The sequence below is a fragment of the Poecilia reticulata genome, chromosome 3, assembly GCF_904066995.2.
Source record: "Poecilia reticulata chromosome 3, P_reticulata-male-v2, whole genome shotgun sequence".
Taxonomy (NCBI): Eukaryota; Metazoa; Chordata; class Actinopteri; order Cyprinodontiformes; family Poeciliidae; genus Poecilia; species Poecilia reticulata.
Window position 1 is genome coordinate 32957627 of NC_088832.1, and position 21401 is coordinate 32979027.

Below are 21401 nucleotides of genomic sequence, written 5' to 3' on the forward strand. Positions count from 1 at the left end.
CCGGTGAAAATGTTTTATTATGTTATTAAACAGAAACTCAAACATTTTTAAAGTTGATTTAAACTCAATGAAACATTGAACTTAACTCTAGAGCTGTTAAAACGACATTTTTGTCAGAAATATATGAAACGTTTTCTCTTTTTTTAATTATATTGGCCTTGTTGTTAAATTTTCTATATTTCTGTTTTTATTAAAGCATTCATATGCTTTAATAAAGCATATGAATGCTTTATTAAAGCATTCATATGCTTTAATAAAGTGTTAATTTTAAGTGTTAATTTTTCATAGAAAAATATAAACATATTTATGACAGATAAATAAATCTTGATGTGGCAATAAGAAATGCAGTTAATTTACTGAAAATTAATACAGTTATTATATATTTACAATTTAGGCAGAATCTTTATTTATTTAGTGTAGTTTTAATTAATCAGAACTGAATTTCAACCTTTCCAGTATTTCCCAACTTAAAGACGGCTCATAAAAATGCAAACATAAAAATAAAGCACATAATTTTTGTGTTAACATTTCTATTTAAATATTACATTCTGCTAATTATATTTTTACATGATAAACTTGATGGATTTTTTTTTTTTTTTTACAAAATAAAAGCTTCTTAAACCCTGCTTGTTGTCTGACTCCAACACAAAGTCTGATTGATAAATCAAAATATAAAGAGTAAATTGTCATTATTTCCACATGGATTTCAAATCCATCATGCATCTGGTAATAAACATTAGCTTTGAAATGTGAAAAATTTATTCCGGATCATACAAGGTACAATTAATATTTCATGTAGCGGTTCTGAAAAATCAATACAAAAGGCTCCTCGGTGTCCGAGACCATGCTGGCACTTAAAGGAATCCCGAAAAAGAAAGACTTCTTCATTTCAGGATCATTTATTTATCTCATTACAGCAAAGTACAATCTAAAACAGTAAAGTTTTACGAGCTTTACTGTTTTCCCTTAAATATTTATTAATTTCTACTTTCCTAATTTGTGTACATAATCTTAAAAAGATGAAAGAGTGACATCTAGTGGCATAAATGTCTCTTTCAGGCATTATGCTGCCTTTTGGAAATTAATCTGGACCACCAAGTTTTTGAAAACCCACACCGGGACTCCACCTGGTCGATATTTTGTTATATTGTTTGGTGACGACAAAAAAAGAAAATAGAGATCCAAGATAGTGGAACGAAACCCTGAAGAGTTCCTAAATGAAGCTGAATATTGATATGTGGAGTGTTTCAGACAAGATTTGTTCGTAAGTATTGGTTAATGGTGAAAATAATAATTCTCTTTGTTTTGTGTTAAGGTGGTGTAAATAATTTTTACATTTAAGTCCATCCATCTTCTATGCACCCTTGTCCCTAATTGGGTCAGGAGGGTTGCTGGTGCCTCTCCATCTAGCGTTCCAGGAAAGGTCACCTGGACAGGTCGCCAGTCTGTCGCAGGGCAACACAGAGACACACAACCATGCACACACACACTCACACCTAGGGGCAATTTTGAGAGACCAATTAACCTGACAGTCATGTTTTTGGACTGTGGGAGGAAACCGGAGTACCTGGAGAAAACCCACCATGCACAGGGAGAACATGGAGACTCCATGCAGAAAGACCGGGGCCGGGAATCGAACCCAGAACCTTCTTGCTGCAAGGCAACAGCTCTACCAACTGAAACTGATTTATTATTATTTGATCTCACAATAAACATGGCTAATTTTGTTTGTTAGTTAATGCCAAAGTGAAGGCAGTGGTCAGAGGCCATTCTTCAAAAAAACAAGCAAAAAGAAAGAGAGGTTTGGTTATTGGAGCTTCGGTATCTTGTCTAGCTGGTGGAAAATCGAAAACTCATGACGAGGCATAAAATACGCCTATGAAAAGCATAAGAGCCATTAGCAGGATTATTGTTTCATGTATCCTTACTCTATTTTATATAGAAACTTTTTATTGAGTAAACGTTTTTATTGAATAAATTAAGAAGTTTTAAAGGTATTAATTGTTTTGATTTTTGTGTAAAAAGACAGTATAAACAGCGTAAAGTCTGCCCTTAATACAGAGAAACATCCGACGAATGAATAGAGGATAAATAGTAGTTTTAGTGTTTTGATTTAATGGGTTGAGGTTCTGCAAATATTTAGATAAACATCACAATAATTACCTCTTCATTATGTTTTTCCTAAAACATCTGTAAAAATGTAGAAGCACAGATACCTCAAAGTACACTAACAAAGTACTTTTATTTATTTACCTTACAACTTTGGCAAAATATGATCACTTCTAAGAGCCTTAGTGATTTTATAAGAGGAAAAATAATCGATGCTAATTTTTTAGAAAATTGGTTAATTTTCTACAACTGACAATCTGAAGAGTGATTATAAGTTGAGTTAATTAATCACTAATTGATGCATCAGGTAAACTATCCAATCTTTATCCATAAATGGTGGAAATAGAGCACTCTTTTCAATAAAAAGGGACAAATAAAAATCCCTTGAGGTCATTTTTCTACTTGTGAATGACTCATGCATTCACAAAAAAAACTGAATCCCATCAAAAAGCAAATCTTTCATGCCCTTATCTTTCAATTTGCTCTGCCATTTAGAGCCGTCCTTTGCAAAGGAGGGTGGATAAATTGTTTCTTTGTTGTATTTTTGCAGCTAGGTGCTTCTAAGTAACATTTTCCATATCATTAGCTTGTCTAAAGATGACAGCGGAAACAAAAACAAAGCATGATTCAAGCTGCTGAACCTAAAACGCTCCATAGATGAGAGAATCCTGAGAAACAATAACAGCACAGAGACGGTGGAAAGGATTTTTATTGGATTGTTTATCAGTGTGGTGAATATGCTCAAAAATAAAACCGTTAATACTGTAAAAACACAACCGTGGGTAAACTAAAACGGCTAAACATGTTTCAGTGCATGAGGTTTAAGTTCTGGCGCCATCTTGTGGTCGAAAGGCAGAATTACATTTGATTTTATTCCTGAATTCTTCCCAAAAGAATCAGATGATCTACAAATAAACACATTTTATTATTTTTGTTTAACAGTTAAATGCTAAAGGAATGTTTTTGTACTATTTTTATGACAATCTGCTCAAGTAAAAGTGGAGGAATGATGACATTTTCTGGGGGCGATGAGAGGAAATCTGTTTGAGATGCAAAGCCAGTTTTAGACAGACTAAGTTCATGAATATTGGACATCAAGACAATAAAAGCCTGCCACAGTCTAGAAAACAAACTATGTGAAACAACCACAACTTGTCCCTTATCTGGAGATTTAACAGTCCGAATGATCAAAAATGTCCAACAATTACCTGTAGTGACGAGAGACGTTTGAGCAGAAAGGAGTGATGAAAGGTGCAGTTGAATAAGGCATTAGGTGTGATTTTGGGCGAAATGCTACAACATTTAGGGTCGGGCACATTGCTATACTAAAGCATTCACTACCCCTGAACTTTTTAACATTACAAACACAAAGTAGTAAACAAGTGGAAAAAAGGATGCATGGTTTTCAAGATTGAAAATCTGAACCTTTTTGCTTTTAATTAGTCTCAAATCTTCCAAGTGTTTTCTTGAATGCAAAATATTTGGTACACAAAGTATTTTTCTTGTGGTAGCCCTTTTTTCCTCTTCATTTTAATGTGATAGTAAGAACTAGAAGCTAAAGCTAGCGCTAATGTCAGTTCAAATTATATCAGCCCCTAAAAGACTGCAACCGTCGGGAACTAATTTAATTTTGGGATTATATTTTACATGTTATATAATGGCCATATTATATTTATATTTATATCTGCTGCCCGTGTTTTGTACTCATTTAAAATAGTTATCCAGAGGGGAAAAAAGGGAAAGAACATGAGACGAGAGAAACGAAACTGCTGCGTAGACAGTTTCCTCCCACTTCAAAATAAGAGCATGAATAGAACTACATGAAAAAATCCCAACAGTCGATAGCCAAAAACTTTAAAACAGTTGCTGAATAAATTTATTCAGCTGAAAGTTTACCAAACAAACAAGTAAATTGGGGTTTTGGAATTGATCTAGAAATTTTTATTTGGGAGAAAGTAAGTGCACTAAATGTTTTCAAAGTTAGCAAACTTAGCTAGCTTGACGAAAAATTTGCTCTGCTAATTTTTCAGAAGCGTGGCCATCATTGATGTTTAATATAAATTGATGGTGGCCACCATGTTGATTACAAATAAACACTAAAAAGATATTTTTTTTGTAGAAAAAAAAGTTGAAAACCATGTAGCTTATTCTTTACACTTTATGATTAAACACTATTATGAAGTCTGTAAAACAGTTAAGTTAAGAATGCTTTACAATGTGCTTCAGTTTATTAAAGTGGCTATTTTGGTGCTTATATTTACAACATCAATAATTTATTAGGTCGGCTGTACAATAGCTTTTTCGTAAAATTATTGTAGAGCCATTTTTTGTTTGAAATGGTGATAAAATTGTACCACAGAATGGACTTAAAGTGAGGATGCAAGTTATCGAATAATTAGTCAATCTTAAGTTGATTGACTAATCAATTGATAAGCCGCCATTTTCGTAAAAGCCTTAGTTTTCTCTTGTATGACAATGGCAGACCATCTTTGCATTATGTAAAAGGCAACATTTTAATATTCTAATTTAAAGAAAACAAAACAAAAACATCTTTTTACTGTAACATATTTTTTTGTCACCTGTATTACATATAAAAGAATAAACAGAATATTGTGGTTCTCTTACATTATTAAACTTAGACATATTTATAAAATATAACCAAACATGAACCTCTTCAGTTGCAGAAAACTTAAAGAGGTTGCCAAGTGTTTACATTTCTAAACAGAACAGCATAAAGTGCATTTTTCAACCCACACCGGACTCTGGTCTGTTCTGATTTGCCTGCCATCTTTGTTTCTGTATCAACTGCTCCTTAACGATGACCAGTGGCGCTCTCTGCTGGACTAAAAGAAGATCTAAGCGGATTAATTAATTGATTAGAACTAGTTTGAATCTAATAAATCAACAATTAATCATAAGCAGATTAGTTGTTAGCATCCTAACTTGTAGCTTCCTCCTCGTCAGTGCAGATCCTGCGTGTTAGCCGCTGTGGGCATCGACGCGGCGCAGGCCCCGTCACACTTGATGTGGTACTGTCTGAGGTATTCCCTGAGCTGAGGCGGCAGCGGCAGCCCCTCCACGCCCTGGTAGGTGGTGCAGCTGCAGATCACCGCCCTGCACAGGTGCTGTAGAGGGAAAGGGAAGGTCCTGGGCAGTGGCTTGGAGAGCAGCGGCTCAAAGAAGAGGCAGGTGGCCGGGTCGCTGTAGTGCCTCAGCAGGCCCGTCACACTGGCATCCCGGTACATGCAGGGGTCGCGCACGTCGAAGCTGAATCGCTTGCCGTTTTGCTCGATGCGCGCATGCAGGGAGCGGCTGTAGCGGCGGAAGCTGACGGAGAACAGGAACTCGTCCTGGGCGGAGTCCCGCAGGAGAAACGTCCCTTCCGGCTGGCCCTCCAGGAGCTCCTCGGCCTCGAAGCGGTTCAGCACGCCCCAGTAGCACGGGTTGTTGTTGATCTGGAGCAGATCGGGGACCAGGATGTAGTCAGTGTTGCCACAGGCGCCATCCGGTCTGCCGTGAAGGCAGGACGGGTCCCAGTCCTCCAGCGGCGCGGGCGAGCAGCAGATATCCTCCCAGGACAGCGGCGTCTGCGGTGGCGAAGTGGAAGACGACACCCGGGGCTTCAGCGGCGTCTCCATGTCCTTCAGCGAACCTGGATGAGCCACCTGGTTTTTAATAAGGTGCCAACATTTGGCCAGTTCAGACTTGGGAGAGAACGGACATTTGTCCTGCATGAGTTCCGAGACGTGGATCTTCCTTTTGGACCAGAACAGTACGGAAAAGGGGCGAGACGAGCCGGGCGGGTGGTGGTAATGGTGGTGGTGGTGGTGATGGCGTAGAGGGAGACACTGACCCACGGCGTCCTGAAACTTCTGCCTCAGAGACCGCCGGTGGAGCGCCTTCCGGCACACGCCGTCCACGTCTCCAGCCATCAGTGAGTCGCCCAGAGCGCTGCAGCTGCACTTCCGCTCTCTGCGCCGCCGGGAACAGGAAGTGGACCGCATGCCGAGCTCTTCGGAACCGTCCGCCTCCGACCCGCCGGGACTGGATCCATTGCGGGAGCTCCGGGAACGCTTCTTCCCCCGCCAGATGTAGCTGTCGGCGCTCCAGCTGCGGAGGCCAGATTTGGGTCGAGTGTCCGCTCCCCGAGGCTTCTTCTCTGACATGGCCGCTGTCTGTTCTCTTTCTGTAAAACATGTTTTACAGGAACATATTTATTTTTATATATGTTAAAATAAATAATAAAGCTGATAAGTGTGACTTTTGTTTTATGAAAGGCCACACTTATCAGGTTTCATAAAACAAATGTCACCAAGTTTGACTTTGCTTAAGTTGATCTTAAAACATTTTTGCACATTTTTGTATTTAAATTTGTGTCTCAACTACTTCCAAAAACAGCACCTGTCCTTGCAAAAGCCGACGTAGCCTTTTTTTTCTTGGTTGGGGGCTGTAAATTTATGTTTTTTGCGCCGTTTCAAAAACCTCAACAATAGCGCACTGCTGTTACCTAGCAACGCCAGGGAAGCCCAGCCCCGTTACCTAGCAACCCAAGTGGAGCTCCAGAATGTTTGATCAGCTGGTTTTACTGCTGTTCAATGGCTCCTAGAAAAGACAAGTGTTTTGTTGACTTGCCGTCCAGAAACCATTGGCTGCATTCTTATTGGTTGTGCAGGAGGCTCCACTTCTGATTTTCAATGATGCACAGCTGTATAATTTTTAAAAAATAAAGTTTATTTGATAGGGACAGACACACATCGACATAGACAAACTGAATAAAACATCATCCCATGTTTGCATCATGGTGCAATAGCAACAGCTTCGCAGCACTCGTCCCTAATTGTGCATCTGTTTGCAGCATAGCCAAATCCTAACTAGTTCAAGGAAGCATAGGTCACCTTTTAGTATTCAATGTATCCCACAGGCCAGCTGTCATTAAAATAGGACAGGAAAACTTGCCCTTTAGTTCAAATTAATGTCAATGCTTCAAAAATCAGAACAAACTGCTACAAAAACAGCAACGTTTTAAAGATCCTAGCAGTTGATCACCCAAATTTCAACACATTTATGGCCAAATTTCAACACTTAACCTACCACTGGATAAGCAGAAGTGTACTACTGTATAGATTAAAAATCTTATGAAGCTTCCTCTTGTTTTAAGATCATATTAGCTTATTTCATATAGAAAATCACAAAAGAATCAGAGCAGAAGCTAGCATGCTAATGGACTGATAACCTCAGTTAAAGTTTATGATTCAACAATTAGACTGGAGAAAAAAATGGAGTTTGGAAGCCAAAACCACACCTAAACCAAAAGTAACAAGTTATTTCTCATAAAAGTATCTTATTAATCCCCAAGAGTTTTATGCAAATATTCCAGTCTAACTTTTTGGAACATTTGTGTTCGTTTATCTCAGCATTTTAGAAAAGAACGTCCTACCAACAATCAGATATGATACAGTATCAGGGTCGCTTTGAGGTTTTCAGACCTGGATAAAACATGAACTTTGTAATCTCTTGGATGCCTAATTTTTACTTTTCAGTAAAAAATATCCTTTAGTAGTTTTACTTGAGTATAATTTTGGGGTACTTTACTCACCTCAACTTAATATTTATTTACAGTCTTAATAAAATTTCCGAGCTGTAGAAAGATAAAAGTTGTTTAAACCCGTTTGTAATTGATTATAAGCAAATGGAAGTTTAAATAAAAAATGGTTTTCTTACCTCCTATAAAGTATCAGCAGCAGAAGTAAATGTCCATGTTAGCCTGAACCTTTCTGTCCTCTAACAGACGGCCGCCTGCTCTGTTCCTATATAATAATAATGCCGAGTCCCCGGAGGGAGCAGCAGTTTCCTCTCCAGCAGTCTCAATGAATGGGTCGAATGGGCAGAGCGGGGCGGGGCGGGAGGACTGGTGTCGGGTTAATGGGAGCAGAGCATCCACCACTCAGACCCACTTCCACTTTTACACACAAAAAACTGGAATTAAGATAAAAGAGAAGCAGAGCGGCCAGAAAGTGCTTCAAAGTGAATTATTTCTGCTTGTTTGAGTCGTTTCAACTTCATTAGAGCTTGAAACATCAAAGTGCATTTCTCGAGAAGCTTTAAATCTGTTTAAGCATGACTGTGGAGCAAAAACAGATTGATCCTGAAGATTAACCGCAGCTTCTTCGCTCGAATTAATGATTGAGCCCAGCACAGGAAACGACAAAGCTTCGATTATTGACCCAACGACCTTCCAGTCTCTCCTGGTTTAAACTTCCAGAAAGTGCAGCTGAACGAAGTCATCAGTCAACATGAGGTCATGCAGGCACTCCTTTGAGCTCTGAGGATTTTGGAGGATGTATAATTCATGATTCATATCAGACAAATATTATTACTCCCAGTGGTTTTTGGGGTGTTCTTGGATCTGCTTCAATGAACTCCTTTTGCTGGAGTCATCAATAAACTCCTATCATCAAACACAATATAGTGACACTCAGCTTCCTCTTAGCTGAATATTTAATGCCGTTCACATTAATACTCCGACCGACAGAATGATGGATGCCACTCGCTCTGGAAAAGAAGGAAATCAATTTATTCGACTGCAAACTCTTGGGATGCGCGTTGCAGAAAGTGAACTCCAAAAAGTTGCGCTTAAAAGGATCATGTTAACTCCACCATTGGTTAATAAGGGAAAGACGAAAGGATGAGGATTAAACAGCAACGTTTTATTCATAAGACTGATCAAAGAACGTTGGAAAAGTCCCTTAGTGCAAAAGTGGACTTCATTTCAAAAATATGTACACAAAGGCAAAAGAACAAACATAAGACATTTTACATTGTTTTACCAAACGAAATCAGATTTTTGTGTTGAAATAGTTCCTAAAGATAGCCAAGTTGAGCAAAAAAAAAAAAAAACTGCAGACAAACCTGTTCCCCTCCTTGCCTGTGGGGGCGATGCACTAAGAAACATTGAAGGAAACGACACATAAATCTCAGAATACACCGAGCACAACTTCCTTTCTTCGTGAAATGTAAACAAAAATGGAGCAGCATCAGATTTTAGCGCCTGTAGGATTTCTGTTTTATCTTTGACAAAAGATGACGAACCGTTTCTCCCACCAGCGCTAGGCTAATGCGTTTGCTTTGGTTGTATTTACCCAGAATGCTCTGCGTTGCAGTCCACTTCCTGCTTTTGGATCAGTCCCGGTGTCCGCTTGGCGATCACGTGTGCATTCAAACCGAACCAGATTTCACTTCAACCGAACTGAGACGGAGGTTTGGAGGCGGACCAGAGTTAGCTTTTTTTTGTTCCACATCAATGTTTGATTACACATTCACATCTCCCCAAACAAAGCAGGCTTTGTACAGTGAAATGCATGTTGTTTCCTTCAGTGATTATTTGTACAGCGCCCCCACAGGCGAGGAGGGGAACAGTTTTTTCAAAGCATCTGTTTCGTTTGAGAACCGCAAAAGCTGAAATGTAAAAAATGTACCAATTTTGGTCCCCATTCGAACTGAATCTACCAGACTATCAGGTCACTGGATCAGGTGGTAACCCTTGACCTTTGTGATAGCCAAGAAAGTGGCAGTGATTTTCTCTCCGGTTTGTTCTGCCTTGCATAAAGTGTGTCAAGAGGGTGTGGCGCAGCGTTTTGTTCAGGAAGTACCTCCAACATTGGATTAAATTGTGATGGCCCCATTAACCTGCTGCAGAGAACCATATCAGTTCAAAACACGGAGGCATTGATCCCTGAACAGTCTGCAGGAGCACCAATGAATAATTCACTCAGCTATGAATGAACAGACGCTACTCTGCATGCACCTTTACATATATAAAAATAAAAACAAATCTGTCTTTGTGTCGCTGCCCAACTAATTTAGCTAATTACAGGACAAACAGAAGTATTTAGAGAGAGCCATAAGCTCTGGCGACTGACAACTTGACAGTCAAGTTTATTTTCATGATGGCAGCCGAGAAAAAACATTTTCTTGACCTCATAATTTTGAAACTCGATAGGGTTTAATGTACAAGTGTTCAATTATTTTTGCCTCAGGGCACAAAATTGTCTAAAAAATTTTTAAATGTCTAAAAATTACAAAAACAAATTTATTGTAACAATTTTCAGTATTATCTGCTTAATAATAAAGTTAATAAACAATACCCTAGCAAAACATATGAAATAGTCGTGCTGGATGAAGTGGCGGAACCGTAAACTGCTGCTGCACAAGTTACTCAACAGGTTGTTGCTAGGTAACCAAGGAGTGAGTGAGTTGCTAGGTAACCGTAGAGCGAGTGGGTTTTCCTTTTTTTAATTTTATTTCAGACAAATAACAGTACATAAGCTGAGTGAGTTAAACGATTCCACTAGCAGGTTATGTTAAAAAGTTGTTTAAGACTTTATATCGATGTAAAGCACTTTGAATTGCCTTGTGGTTTCACGCTGGATTTTCTTTTTCTTGTGAATAAATGTACCCAAATTTGGAAATTTAATTTTCTTTTCAGGATAAATTATGCTGCTGCAATAAGAACATAATTAATTTTAGGAGTTTTTATTTTCACATCATTTTGCGTTTCTGTCTGCACTCCAAAACGCATTCGACCTTGAAGGATCACAACGTGTGTGTTTGCATGCATACTGTCGGAGCAGAGCATCATGTGAATGATGGAGACGGTAAATTGAATCAGCAGCGAGTCTGTGTGGCTCCACTGATCTCCATTGTTTCCATTGATCCCTATCAGAAGACTCAACTGAACAGCAGTAACTGCATCGCTCCTTTATCATCGCCAACATGATGATAAAGCAGCTGCTGTCGCCCCCAAACACGATTAAACTGCAAAAGATGATCATGATCACCTAACATCGTCCAAACAAACCCAAACTGGTGCATATGAGTGAGCAGGTTCTCTCATTGTTCCCCAATTTTGCTTACATTTTTAATTCCCTCCATTTACTGAAGATAATTAGTTAAATATACACTTTTCCCCACAGTAAAATTCAAGAACTTTTCAACATTTTCAAGGCAAGTTTTCAAACTCTCCCAGCATCACATTTTGGAGATAAAAATAAAACAAATGATGGTAAAAAAAAACAAAAAAACATTTCAATTCACTTATATAATTTATTACTGTTACCAATAGTCGTAATAGCAAGGACAAAGTAAAATAAAACAAAATTTTATCTTTTGAAATGTCTGTCTCACATATATCCAACACACCTGACTGGATAAAAAAAAACAAAAAAACACTAATTTAACAACAACAAAAAATCCCACCAATTTCAATAACTTTGTTAAAAGTATTTCAGTAACACACAACAATTAGTCAGTTGAGAAATTAGAAATAATAATAAATATTCATTACATCCAAACAAATCTTGAAAAAGATTACATTGAAAAAGTTCCGGTTTTATTGGCAAATTATTTAACTTATAACATGGGAAAATGTCTTTTCCTAATTAAAATAGTCAGCTAGGGGAATTTGTACTTTTTCCATCAATTGCTTACTCAAAACAAACCCCTATATCTTGCCGAAAAGTTACTTGTAAGTTTCTTTTTCTTATTTCAAGTGTACTAAAGATATTTGTTCTAGAATTTAAAGCAAATGTAAGATTTCTGTTCTTGCCGTGCACCGCTCTGTTACCTAGCAACCCCAGCAGAGTTCTGCCCGTTACCTAGCAACCAAAGCCGAGCTCAAGTTTGGTCAGCTGGTTTTACCGCGGTATGCACTGTTCTAGAAACTACTAGACTAAAGATGTTAGTAAGACTTTGTATTTTTGCAGTGCAGCTCACCATGTGAGCCCATTCTTCGTGATTTCAGTGTCCGAGTTACTTCACTGAGGAAAATTCATCGCTCTGAAACACCAAAATAAACACAGCATTTATGCCCATGATGAGTAGACTTAAACTTCTGACCAGAGCTGCAACCATTTCCTCTTTCAGGACGTGAATGCAGAGGCCGATAATCTTCTAAACGGGTTTCCTATGTAAACACAGGAAATGGGTAAAAAGCCTTGCTGGCCAGTTTTGCAAACCACAACTGGATAAAACCTGATATCTTATGCTGCCTTATCTCTGTCCTCCATTACTTCTTTACAGCTGCAGTTGGATGATCAGGGATAGTTTCATGTGTTTTTACACATATTACTCTGCAAAACCATAATTTAATCGACTATTTTGCATAGTTTAATTAATATTAATCATTAATAATAAGGAACCATTTACCTAAAACAAGCTCATATCTCACTGAAAAGTTACTTGTCAGTTAGTCTTGACTTATTTCAAGTGTGCTAAGCTATTTGCTATTTAGCTTTTTGGTCTCTGATGTAATTTACAAATAAAGTAACAAAACCAAAATCTAAAAAAATGTGTTCATTAAGTTTTCTGGTATTTATCAAATAGAAATTAGTTTTGTAATTATAACTTATCTAAAATTAGAAAATGTGCTGTCTGATTTAACTTCAGACAGTAGGAAATAAAAGTCTGTTAGGTGTACCTTGTTAAATAACTAAATATTACCAAGTTTTTTCTTGCCTAGTTTATTTTGCAAATATAATTATATCTTACTTACCAGCAAGATACAGGAGCTTGTTTTAAGTCAATAATTCTGTAATATTGATGAAACGTTCTAGTCTCACTGGCAGATTATTAAACTTATAACATGGGAAAAAAGTCTCGTTATAAGTGAAATAATCTAATTGAATTAGTACTTTTTCCAATCAATGTAAAAAAATAATTGATTTAAAACAAACTCCTATATTTTGCAGAAGTTTTATGCAAGTTAGTTTTGACTTATTTGAAATGTACCAAGATAATTTCTCTAAATTTTGGCTGCGAGTTTCGCTGAAGTGAGAGTTCCTGCAGCAGTTGTCATATTTCTACTTCTGCTTAGATTTGTTTATCAATGCTTTGAAGCCATTAGGATGCAGACTGGCCTGGATATTCATCTGCTGCCGACATGCGAGCTGCTGTATCGACTTTCCTCTGGGGAGATTTATTTATGCCTGCAGCCGCCCGGCTTCCCGCAACTAAGGCACATCGGCCAAGGTTTCTGTGCTGCTCCTTATTAGCGAGAGCGTAACCTAAGCCCCGCGGCTCCACGCACACCGGGTTTCAGTGTACCCAATATACCTAAGCAAGTACAGTGGATATGCATGCATTTCCCTTGAGATGCACTTACATGGGAAAAGTCTGTGGACTAAAAACAAAGAAAGTGCCACAAAACCCCCCCAAAAAACATAAGTACTTTACATTAACCTGGGTAAGTTAGGCAGAGGCTGCAGTTGGTAGAGTTGTTGCCTTGCAGCAAGAAGGTTCTGGGTTCGATTCCCGGCCCCGGTCTTTCTGCATGGAGTTTGCATGTTCTGCCTCTGCATGCATGGGTTTTCTCCGGGTACTCCGGTTTCCTCCCACAGTCCAAAAACATGACTGTCAGGTTAATTGGCCTCTCCAAATTGTCCCTAGGTGTGAGTGTGTGTGTGCATGGTTGTGTGTCCTGTGTGTCTCTGTGTTGCCCTGCGACAGACTGGCGACCTGTCCAGGTGACTCCGCCTCTCACCCGGTACGCTAGCTGGAGAGGCACCAGCAACCCCACTGAGGGACAAGGGTGTAAAGAAAATGGATGGATGGAAGTTAGGCAGATGAAAAAGGGATTGAATTTCTGCTAAAAATCTCAAATTTTGAGGTTAACCTCAGAAATTTCAAGTGTACTAAAGAAACAACGGGGTAATCTTTGAGTTTCAAAAGTCAAAAATTTGCAAGAAAAAAAAAATCTGAAAAAAAATTAGAAAAAAATTTAGAAATCTGAGTTTCAAAAGTGAAGAAATTATGAGACTTTTTTTTTTTTTAGATTAATCTCTAAATCTTTTTTTTTTTTTTTTTTTTTACCAATAACTTGGAAATCAGTTTCAAAAGTCAAACATTTTCTAGAGGAAAAAGTTCATTTTTAGATTAATCTCAGAAATTTCTTTTTTTGTGTGTGGAAATTTACTCTTTTTTCTTCCAAGTTTCATTACATGCATGTAAATGAGAGTAAGTATAACACATAAAATAACTAAAATTAAATAAAAATATTAATGTCAAACAAGAAAAATCTAATATGAGATCAAATTCAAATCAAATAAAATTTTATTTGTATAGTCCGTTTCAGCAGCAAGGCATTTCAAAGCGCTTTACATCATTAAACACAAAAATACAGAACAACCAAAAACATTAAATTTTCCGCTGAGTCAAAGTTCTGCCCTTCAAATCAGCAGAAAAAAAAAAACCGCACCCCTTTTAAAACAAATATCATTGCATAAATTGTACTCATAAATTGAAATAACATCAATAAAATGGATTATATTTAAATATTAAAAGTATCAATTAAAGTATTTAATGGGCTATCAGCATTGGTTTAATTTAGTCAAGCAGATCCATTTAAAACGCACTAAAAAGCCAAGAGTGGAAACTAATCAAGTTAAATCTCAATAACCAATTTAACAAGAAAGTAAAAAAAAATTTCCAAATATGCAGCTTAACATCAAAAATAAAATACTTACTTTTTAAATTAAAATATACTATGAAGCATGTGAACTTTGTTAATGGAGCCAATCGACCCAAAGTTGACTTGCTCTGCAGGTTAGCCAATCAAAAGTTAGGATTTTTCTATAACGCCAATTTAAATTATTTGATGGTGTTCTGTAACAAAAACGCTTTATTTAATAGTTAAGATTTTTTTGTCCAATAAATAGTCATATTTATCTAATTGTATTGATTTATTTCTACTATAAATAGATGAACTTATAGTGTAAATAAATGTATTGGTATGTATGGTGGACGCAGCAGGATGTGAGTCAGCTGAAGGTGTAAAGCCTCCAACACGGGAGCAGAGTTTCTGAATCAATACCAAGAGCAACATGAGGAGGACGGGACTGGAGATGAAAATATAATTTCTCCTTATTGCTGCTCACAGTCAATAAATCCAAACCACACAGGAAAAGATGAGTTATGACTCATTAACGTCACTCTGTGAACTCAATGAAAACAGATTTGGTTTTTTTCAGCAAATAACCGTTTTTGAATCTATATGTTCCAGTTATGCTCTGCGGCAGACGGGCGACCTGTTTAGGGTGACCCCAGACCTTCTGACCCACATGGGACATGGATGGATGGATGGATGGAAGGAAGGAAGCTCCAATTAACAATTGATTACTAAATTAGATGATTATTTAAATGATTAATTAATCTCTAAAAAGTATCTAGGCAGTACCAGTAGAGACTAAATTAAACTTTTATGCACTTTTGAAAACTCCAAATATACAATAAAATGCATCTGACAGATAAAAAAGTGGATTTTACATGACATGTTTTTTGTTTTTATTTTGCTATTCCTCACTTTTGCAAATAAATACTAAATTTTGCGTAGAATTTCAGAGACATGTCGGTAGTAAATAGAATAAAAGAACAATGTTCATTTTACTCAAACACAAACCTATAAAAAGTAAAATTAGAGAAACTGATCATTTTAAATGGTCTTTTTTCCAGAGCTGTGTTTTTACTCAAGTAAAAGTAAAAAGTAGCTGACCAAGAAATTACTCATGTAACAGTAAAACAGTATTTGGTAAAAGGTCTACTCAGTACTTGAGTAGCTAACCCAATTTTTAAATTGGGTTAATTGGGTTTTTATCATTTTTAAATGATAATTTAAAAATAATCATTTCTAAATTATCATTAGAAATGATAATATTTTAAAATATTATCATTTAATATTTAAAAATTACATCAGATGATCAAACATATAAAGTTAAGTGACAATTTAGGTATTTTAAGGACCAAAATTATAATAATTCATACAAGTAAAAAATTATTTTTTTTCCAAATCAGTTTCTTTCAATAAAAAAAAACTTATCAAACTTTAACAAAAAGTACAGATGTGTGTTTGTCTGATGATTTTTTTTGTTAAAACATGTTTGTTTTTCATTCAGAGTAGAGATATTTCAGGATAAAATTATTCAGTAAAATAATTTTAGAAAAAAAAAACTCCTAAAAGTTAATTGTGCTTTTCGAAAAATGTTTCTCAAGTAAGTGTAACGAGTTACGACCCAGTTCTGCTTCTCCCCCGTCTTCCTAAATTCATGAGTCGTTTTGAATATACAATGAATAAAACTGAAAGTATTTTAACATGAATGTTACAGAGTTTCCCCTCCACGGACATTTTTAGAAAGTGATCGACTAACGAGGTCGGCTCACTTCCTCCCGACCTCTAATGCACAGAGGAGGGAGCTGCAGTGAGGGGATCGCTTGGAAAAGCTTATACGTCTCTTCCAAGTCATGTTAACTGTTGCAAACCCCGCAGTTCGCAATCAATAAGAGAGAGGAGCGCTTCCAGTAACTCAGAGATGCATGCAGCTTGTCTTACAGGGGTGTGTGTGCGACACAAACGTCCAGAGCCATGAAGCAGGACCTGGATCTGCACCTGGGCTTTAAACAAACAGCTGAGGAGCGAGGAAAACTTGACCACTTCCCAGTGGATTCCAGAAAAATTGACAAAATGTTTTCATTTAATCTCAGCACAGCTGTGGCCTATAAAACAGATACTATACACCTGTGTTCATTACTTGTAGTGAACCGTTAATTTACTATTTTGCTGATTTATAATGTAAAACATTCAGATGAGGAAACAAAGTAATAAATAATAATAATGAATCTTTAATAAAGAAATTTTAAAGTTAGTCATTTTATCTATTATTACGCTTTTTTACTGTGGCTCCAAACTTATTCTGCGCTCTGTGGGACAGTAGGTTACCATACCTTTTCTTAATTTAGGACTTATTTTACTTTTTTAAATCAGAGTTGAAGATCACTCACATAAAACATCGATTCCTAATGCAAAATTTAAGTATTACACATAAAAATGTTATTTTTGTTTAACCAGCGTAATTGTGCATTACCAAATTTGCGTGCAGATTTTGAACATAAAATAAAAATTTATTATTCAGGGTTTTATTGGCCCATATTTTCAATCCCCATGTAGATGTAAATTAATTTATAAATTAAATTTTTCACATTTTTCTAAGGTGAAACCAACTGTTAACTCTGGGCCGGTTAGCCGATGGTTGACAGTTAACCTACAAGGATTGTTAAAGGTATTTGAGCATTTATTATTGGCTGAACATGTCTTCCTCCTCAGGACACCCTGATTAAAAATAACGCACATTTTTAGTAGAAAAGGTTGTGGAGGAGAAGTATTCAATCTAAATATGGAAGAAATAGTCTCATTACAATTATATATACAAATATTATATATTCACGTATTCTGATTTAATTTAGTGGTGTTTGTACCAATAAACTGTTCCTTTTGAATTTTTAACAAAATTCATAAATGTTAGTAGACATTGGAAAATGCTTCCAATATCAATACAATAACTTTAGCTAAAACCAGAGGAAGAGCTAAGCTTATATTAAAGGAACATTTCATGTTTAAAGTTGAATCAGAAGATAAATTCCTGTAAAGCTCACACTTTTTGGTGAAAACTTAAAAAATGTGGTGCCAATATTTCTACAAATTTCACTTTATCTGCATTAATAAAGTTGCTGGCTTTATGTATTCAATCATCTGGGTGGAATGATTTGAAATAAAGCTTAAAATCTCTGCATATGACAATCCTAAACTTTAGAAATCTTAAAAAAGATGCGACTTCAGGAAGTAGCTGCATTTTTCAGAAAGAGATCAATAGAAAATTAAAGCTTTCCAGTGTTTTTTTTTTCCTAATTTGGGAGAAACTAAAATAATTTGCTTATTAGCTAATTACCTGGTGAGGCAGGGTACACACTGGACAGGTCACCAATCCCTCACTTTGCCGATTTGTTGTTGTTTGTTTTTGCCCAATTAATCTTTAGGCAGAAAAAAAAAGTGGTGTTTTTTTTCTTTTCGCTAAAATCATTTTAGGTAAAAATATTACTTAGAACATTATTTTTGGAAGGCCATGATTTTATTTTCAGTATGTAACGAAGAGCTTCGTTACTGGGACAGTTTTTACTTAAGTCACTGTATCGCACTTTAAAAGCACTTTATTAACAAGCACTTTATTTAGCATTGCACTTTAAGCAGAGATTTGCGCATAAATAACAATTTGCACACGAGAAGTTTTAATTGTATTTGAGTATTTTAGTAATTAGCATGTAGCCTTTTGTTCTGGGCTCTGCACAGCTGCTCCTCATTGACAAGTGAGGTGGTTCCCTGAGGAGGATAATTGTTACTCAGAGCAATGAGCTACTGGTGGGTCAAACTGAGCAAATGTTTGTGCATAATCTGTTAGGTGTGGAGTGCTGATATTAAGTGACTCACCTGTCTTTTCTGTGTCCTCTCCAGGGTGTTTGGACAAATACTACCCTGTAGTGATGGGCCATTTGAATCCAGGCTTCGAGGTTTGTACCGAGTAAAAAGGGGGCGTGTCCGATGAAGCCCCGCTTCGAGGCTTGTGTCGTCTTGCTGAAAACCACGTGACTGGCAACAAACGAGGCCTCGCGTTGCATGGGTCACGTGACTGCTTCATTTTGCTGTCTGTTTTCAAAATAAAAGCGCGATGAGCCGTGCTGCATCATGGGTTGTTGTCCTTTTGGTCTCGCATCAGGGGAGAATATTTGTCTTCAGTGGCCAAAATAAAATGAACATTGACCGACATATTTGATGTGTATTGATGATGGCGCTCATTAAAATGTAATGTTTGTTTCTGCTTTTCTCAATTGTAGATTATGTTGTTTTTTTATAACTTTATATTTTTGTGATTTTATGATGTAAATCTCTTTGAACTGCATTGTTGCTGAAATGTGCTACACAAGTAAACTTGATTGATTGTCTGAAATGGAGCCAGCAAGAGGAAAATCTCTGACATCTGAGAATACTTTGAGATGATCGCTCACAATAAAATTCTTAAATTATAATTAACCCTCCACCTCCCAATTTCTCACCTTCTGCAAAGTTCCACTGTTATTTGTAGTCTGATTAGCAAAGATATATCAGTCTTTCACAGCAGAAACAGATTTAATGGTGTTGCAGAACTAAAATTCAACATGTAGCCAAATATAAGGGATTGGAGCCAATTATAAATCCAAGAAAAAGTGAACGCCCCAACAGGCACTGCACTCCCAGACACTAAAACATTAAATGTCTTTATTGTCAAATCCGTCTATGACATAAAAGAAAACCCAACACAACCACTGATGTTAAATACATACCAGGATTTGATTGGCTACAAATCATTTTAATAATTAAAACATATGATAATTAAATATGGTTTCATTGATTTTCCTGTTACTAAACATGAGTTTGAGGAAAACTTTGTGACAATATTGCATTTAGTAATTTTTGGAAGAATGATCCAACTGAGTGACAAGGCTGTTACAGTTTCACCAGCAGATGTCACTAGTGAGCAATGAATGAAGCATCGAGTAATTAACCTTTTTGCAAAGGGCTGGAAAGCTTCATTGCTTCATGAGGCTTCATTTGCCCATCACTACTACCCTGGGGGTCCAGACACCATTTAAAGGTTCCAGGAGAGGCCATTGAAAAGTGGGGGCGGGGAATTGTTTATGGGTTTTTCAGTTGTTTCATTTGGTGTAAGATAAAATATAAAATATTTATAAAAAGTAAATTTAAATGTTTATATTTAATAAAATGTATTTTATTTAAATAGGTGGAGATTTGTTAAGAGAGATCCCCCTGTGAATTGGAGGTGGTTGGGTCCAACACAGCTGAGACTATTTAAGCCTGCAGTTTCACCTGTGAAGGGACAGAGTTGTGTGTGTTGATGCTGTGAAGAATAAACCCACTGCTGGTTCCACCTGACTCTGCCTCAAGTAGTCTTCCTCACTGTAAAATCCAACCGCAAAAGGCCGCCTTGTTACACAGTATAATAAATAGTTATTGCACAAATTATGCAGGAATCAAGATGGCGCTAACAGTTAGCCAATAGTTGTGCAGCATTCATATGACTAACATTAGCTTGTACAAATATTTTACATAACCTGGATATATATGTCTGCCATGTTCACTGCCTTCAGATATCAGCCTTCTGGGAGCCTCTGTCAGTCTGGTGGATTTTCTTTTAGACATTTCCATTATTTTATGCGCAATTTCAAATCGTCCTCCGTCTTCTCTCTCTCGCACTGCTACTCCGTTGATACAATGGACCTTACCACAGGGGCCTCGTTTCATTGGCTAATGAACATTTCACGTCACAGCGCAGCTCCCACGTGCCTGACCGTCTCACAAACACAAGCTACAGTAGTAAACACATGCTAATGTACATTGTGGACTAGCAGACCTGCAGAAAGTTTTTGCGTCAGGACTCGAAAAAGAATGGTGGGGTATCTGTACAGGCGATGTCAGGTATCCTGATCGTATTTGTGGAACTAAAATTCACAGATTTCCAAAATCTGAAACGGAAAGCCTTGCTTGGATCAAAGCTTGTGCACGACCGCATTTGCAGCTCAACCGCCGTAGGATCAATAAGAACTAAGTGTCTGCTGGTGTAAGTATTATTGCTTTGCTTTCTTTGTGTTTAGTGAGTGAGAAAAATAAAGTCAATAATAAACACATCCATTATGAAAACCTTTTAGCCAAGTACAGCATAATGGCAGTACCGATACAACTTCTACATCCTGAAGCCTGTCTGTTACAGCTTTACGTTAGCTGAACAGATTAATATGCAATGTGTACCGTATCTGACATACATTAAAGATTTTATTTCACCTGAAAAGGCTTTTTACTAAACTGTAATCGTGTTAGCCACGCTAGCACCGAGTACCGAGTATCAGGCCTAGGCACATTCGAACATTTGCCAACAGAAATCAGTGATTTCAAAAGTAACCCTCAAAACCATGAATGCCCGACTTACCCAGCCTTGCAAGAACAACAGCCATCAGCGATCTTGTCCACAGCTATATTTATGCTGAGGGTCTGAGGATCTGCTGTTTTCCTTATCAACTGGTAGCATTTAGCTGTGACTCGCACAATGTTGGAGGCATCGCGTGGCTCAAACATCTTGATGTCGTCCAAAAAAGATGACATGAACTTGTTGGTTCCCCTGTCCATTGTCGTGGCTGATATTTTGTGAAAATCCGGCAGACATGCTAAACTAATCGACTCAAAAATACTCTGCAGAGAGTCAGTCAAAATGAAAGACACCATGTTTACACATAGAAACTAAACACCGCAAGGCTTTGTTTGTGAGACATGCAGCCACGTGGGACTTTCGAGGGGCGTTTCTGGGCAGAGCTTGGTAAGGTCCATACGAAGCTACGCAGGAAAATTCCGTAACGAAAACATTTAC

The 21401-nt window shown here is 37.2% G+C and overlaps 1 protein-coding gene across 3 annotated transcripts; it reads right to left on the reverse strand.

Annotated features, from left to right (window-relative positions):
- Positions 1–2800: 2800 nt before the first annotated feature.
- socs4 (suppressor of cytokine signaling 4) lies at positions 2801–18994 on the reverse strand. 3 transcript variants are annotated; one of them, XM_008406004.3, is made up of 2 exons: positions 18416–18994; positions 2801–6295 (listed from the first exon to the last, which is right to left on the reverse strand). In XM_008406004.3, exon 2 carries the CDS (start codon positions 6273–6275, stop codon positions 5070–5072), a length of 1206 nt encoding a protein of 401 aa, XP_008404226.1. In that variant the 5' UTR covers positions 6276–6295; positions 18416–18994; the 3' UTR covers positions 2801–5069. The 3 variants fall into 3 exon arrangements, with proteins under 3 accessions (XP_008404226.1, XP_008404228.1, XP_081461626.1); XM_008406006.3 differs by lacking the exon at positions 18416–18994 and adding an exon at positions 7831–8400; XM_081605500.1 differs by lacking the exon at positions 18416–18994 and adding an exon at positions 6511–6623.
- Between the last annotated feature and the right edge of the window lie 2407 nt (positions 18995–21401).

Coding starts and splice junctions, on each gene's coding strand:
- socs4 (XM_008406004.3), bottom strand. CDS start 6,275: ATGTCAGAGAAGAAGCCTCGGGGAGCGGACACTCGACCCAAATCTGGC.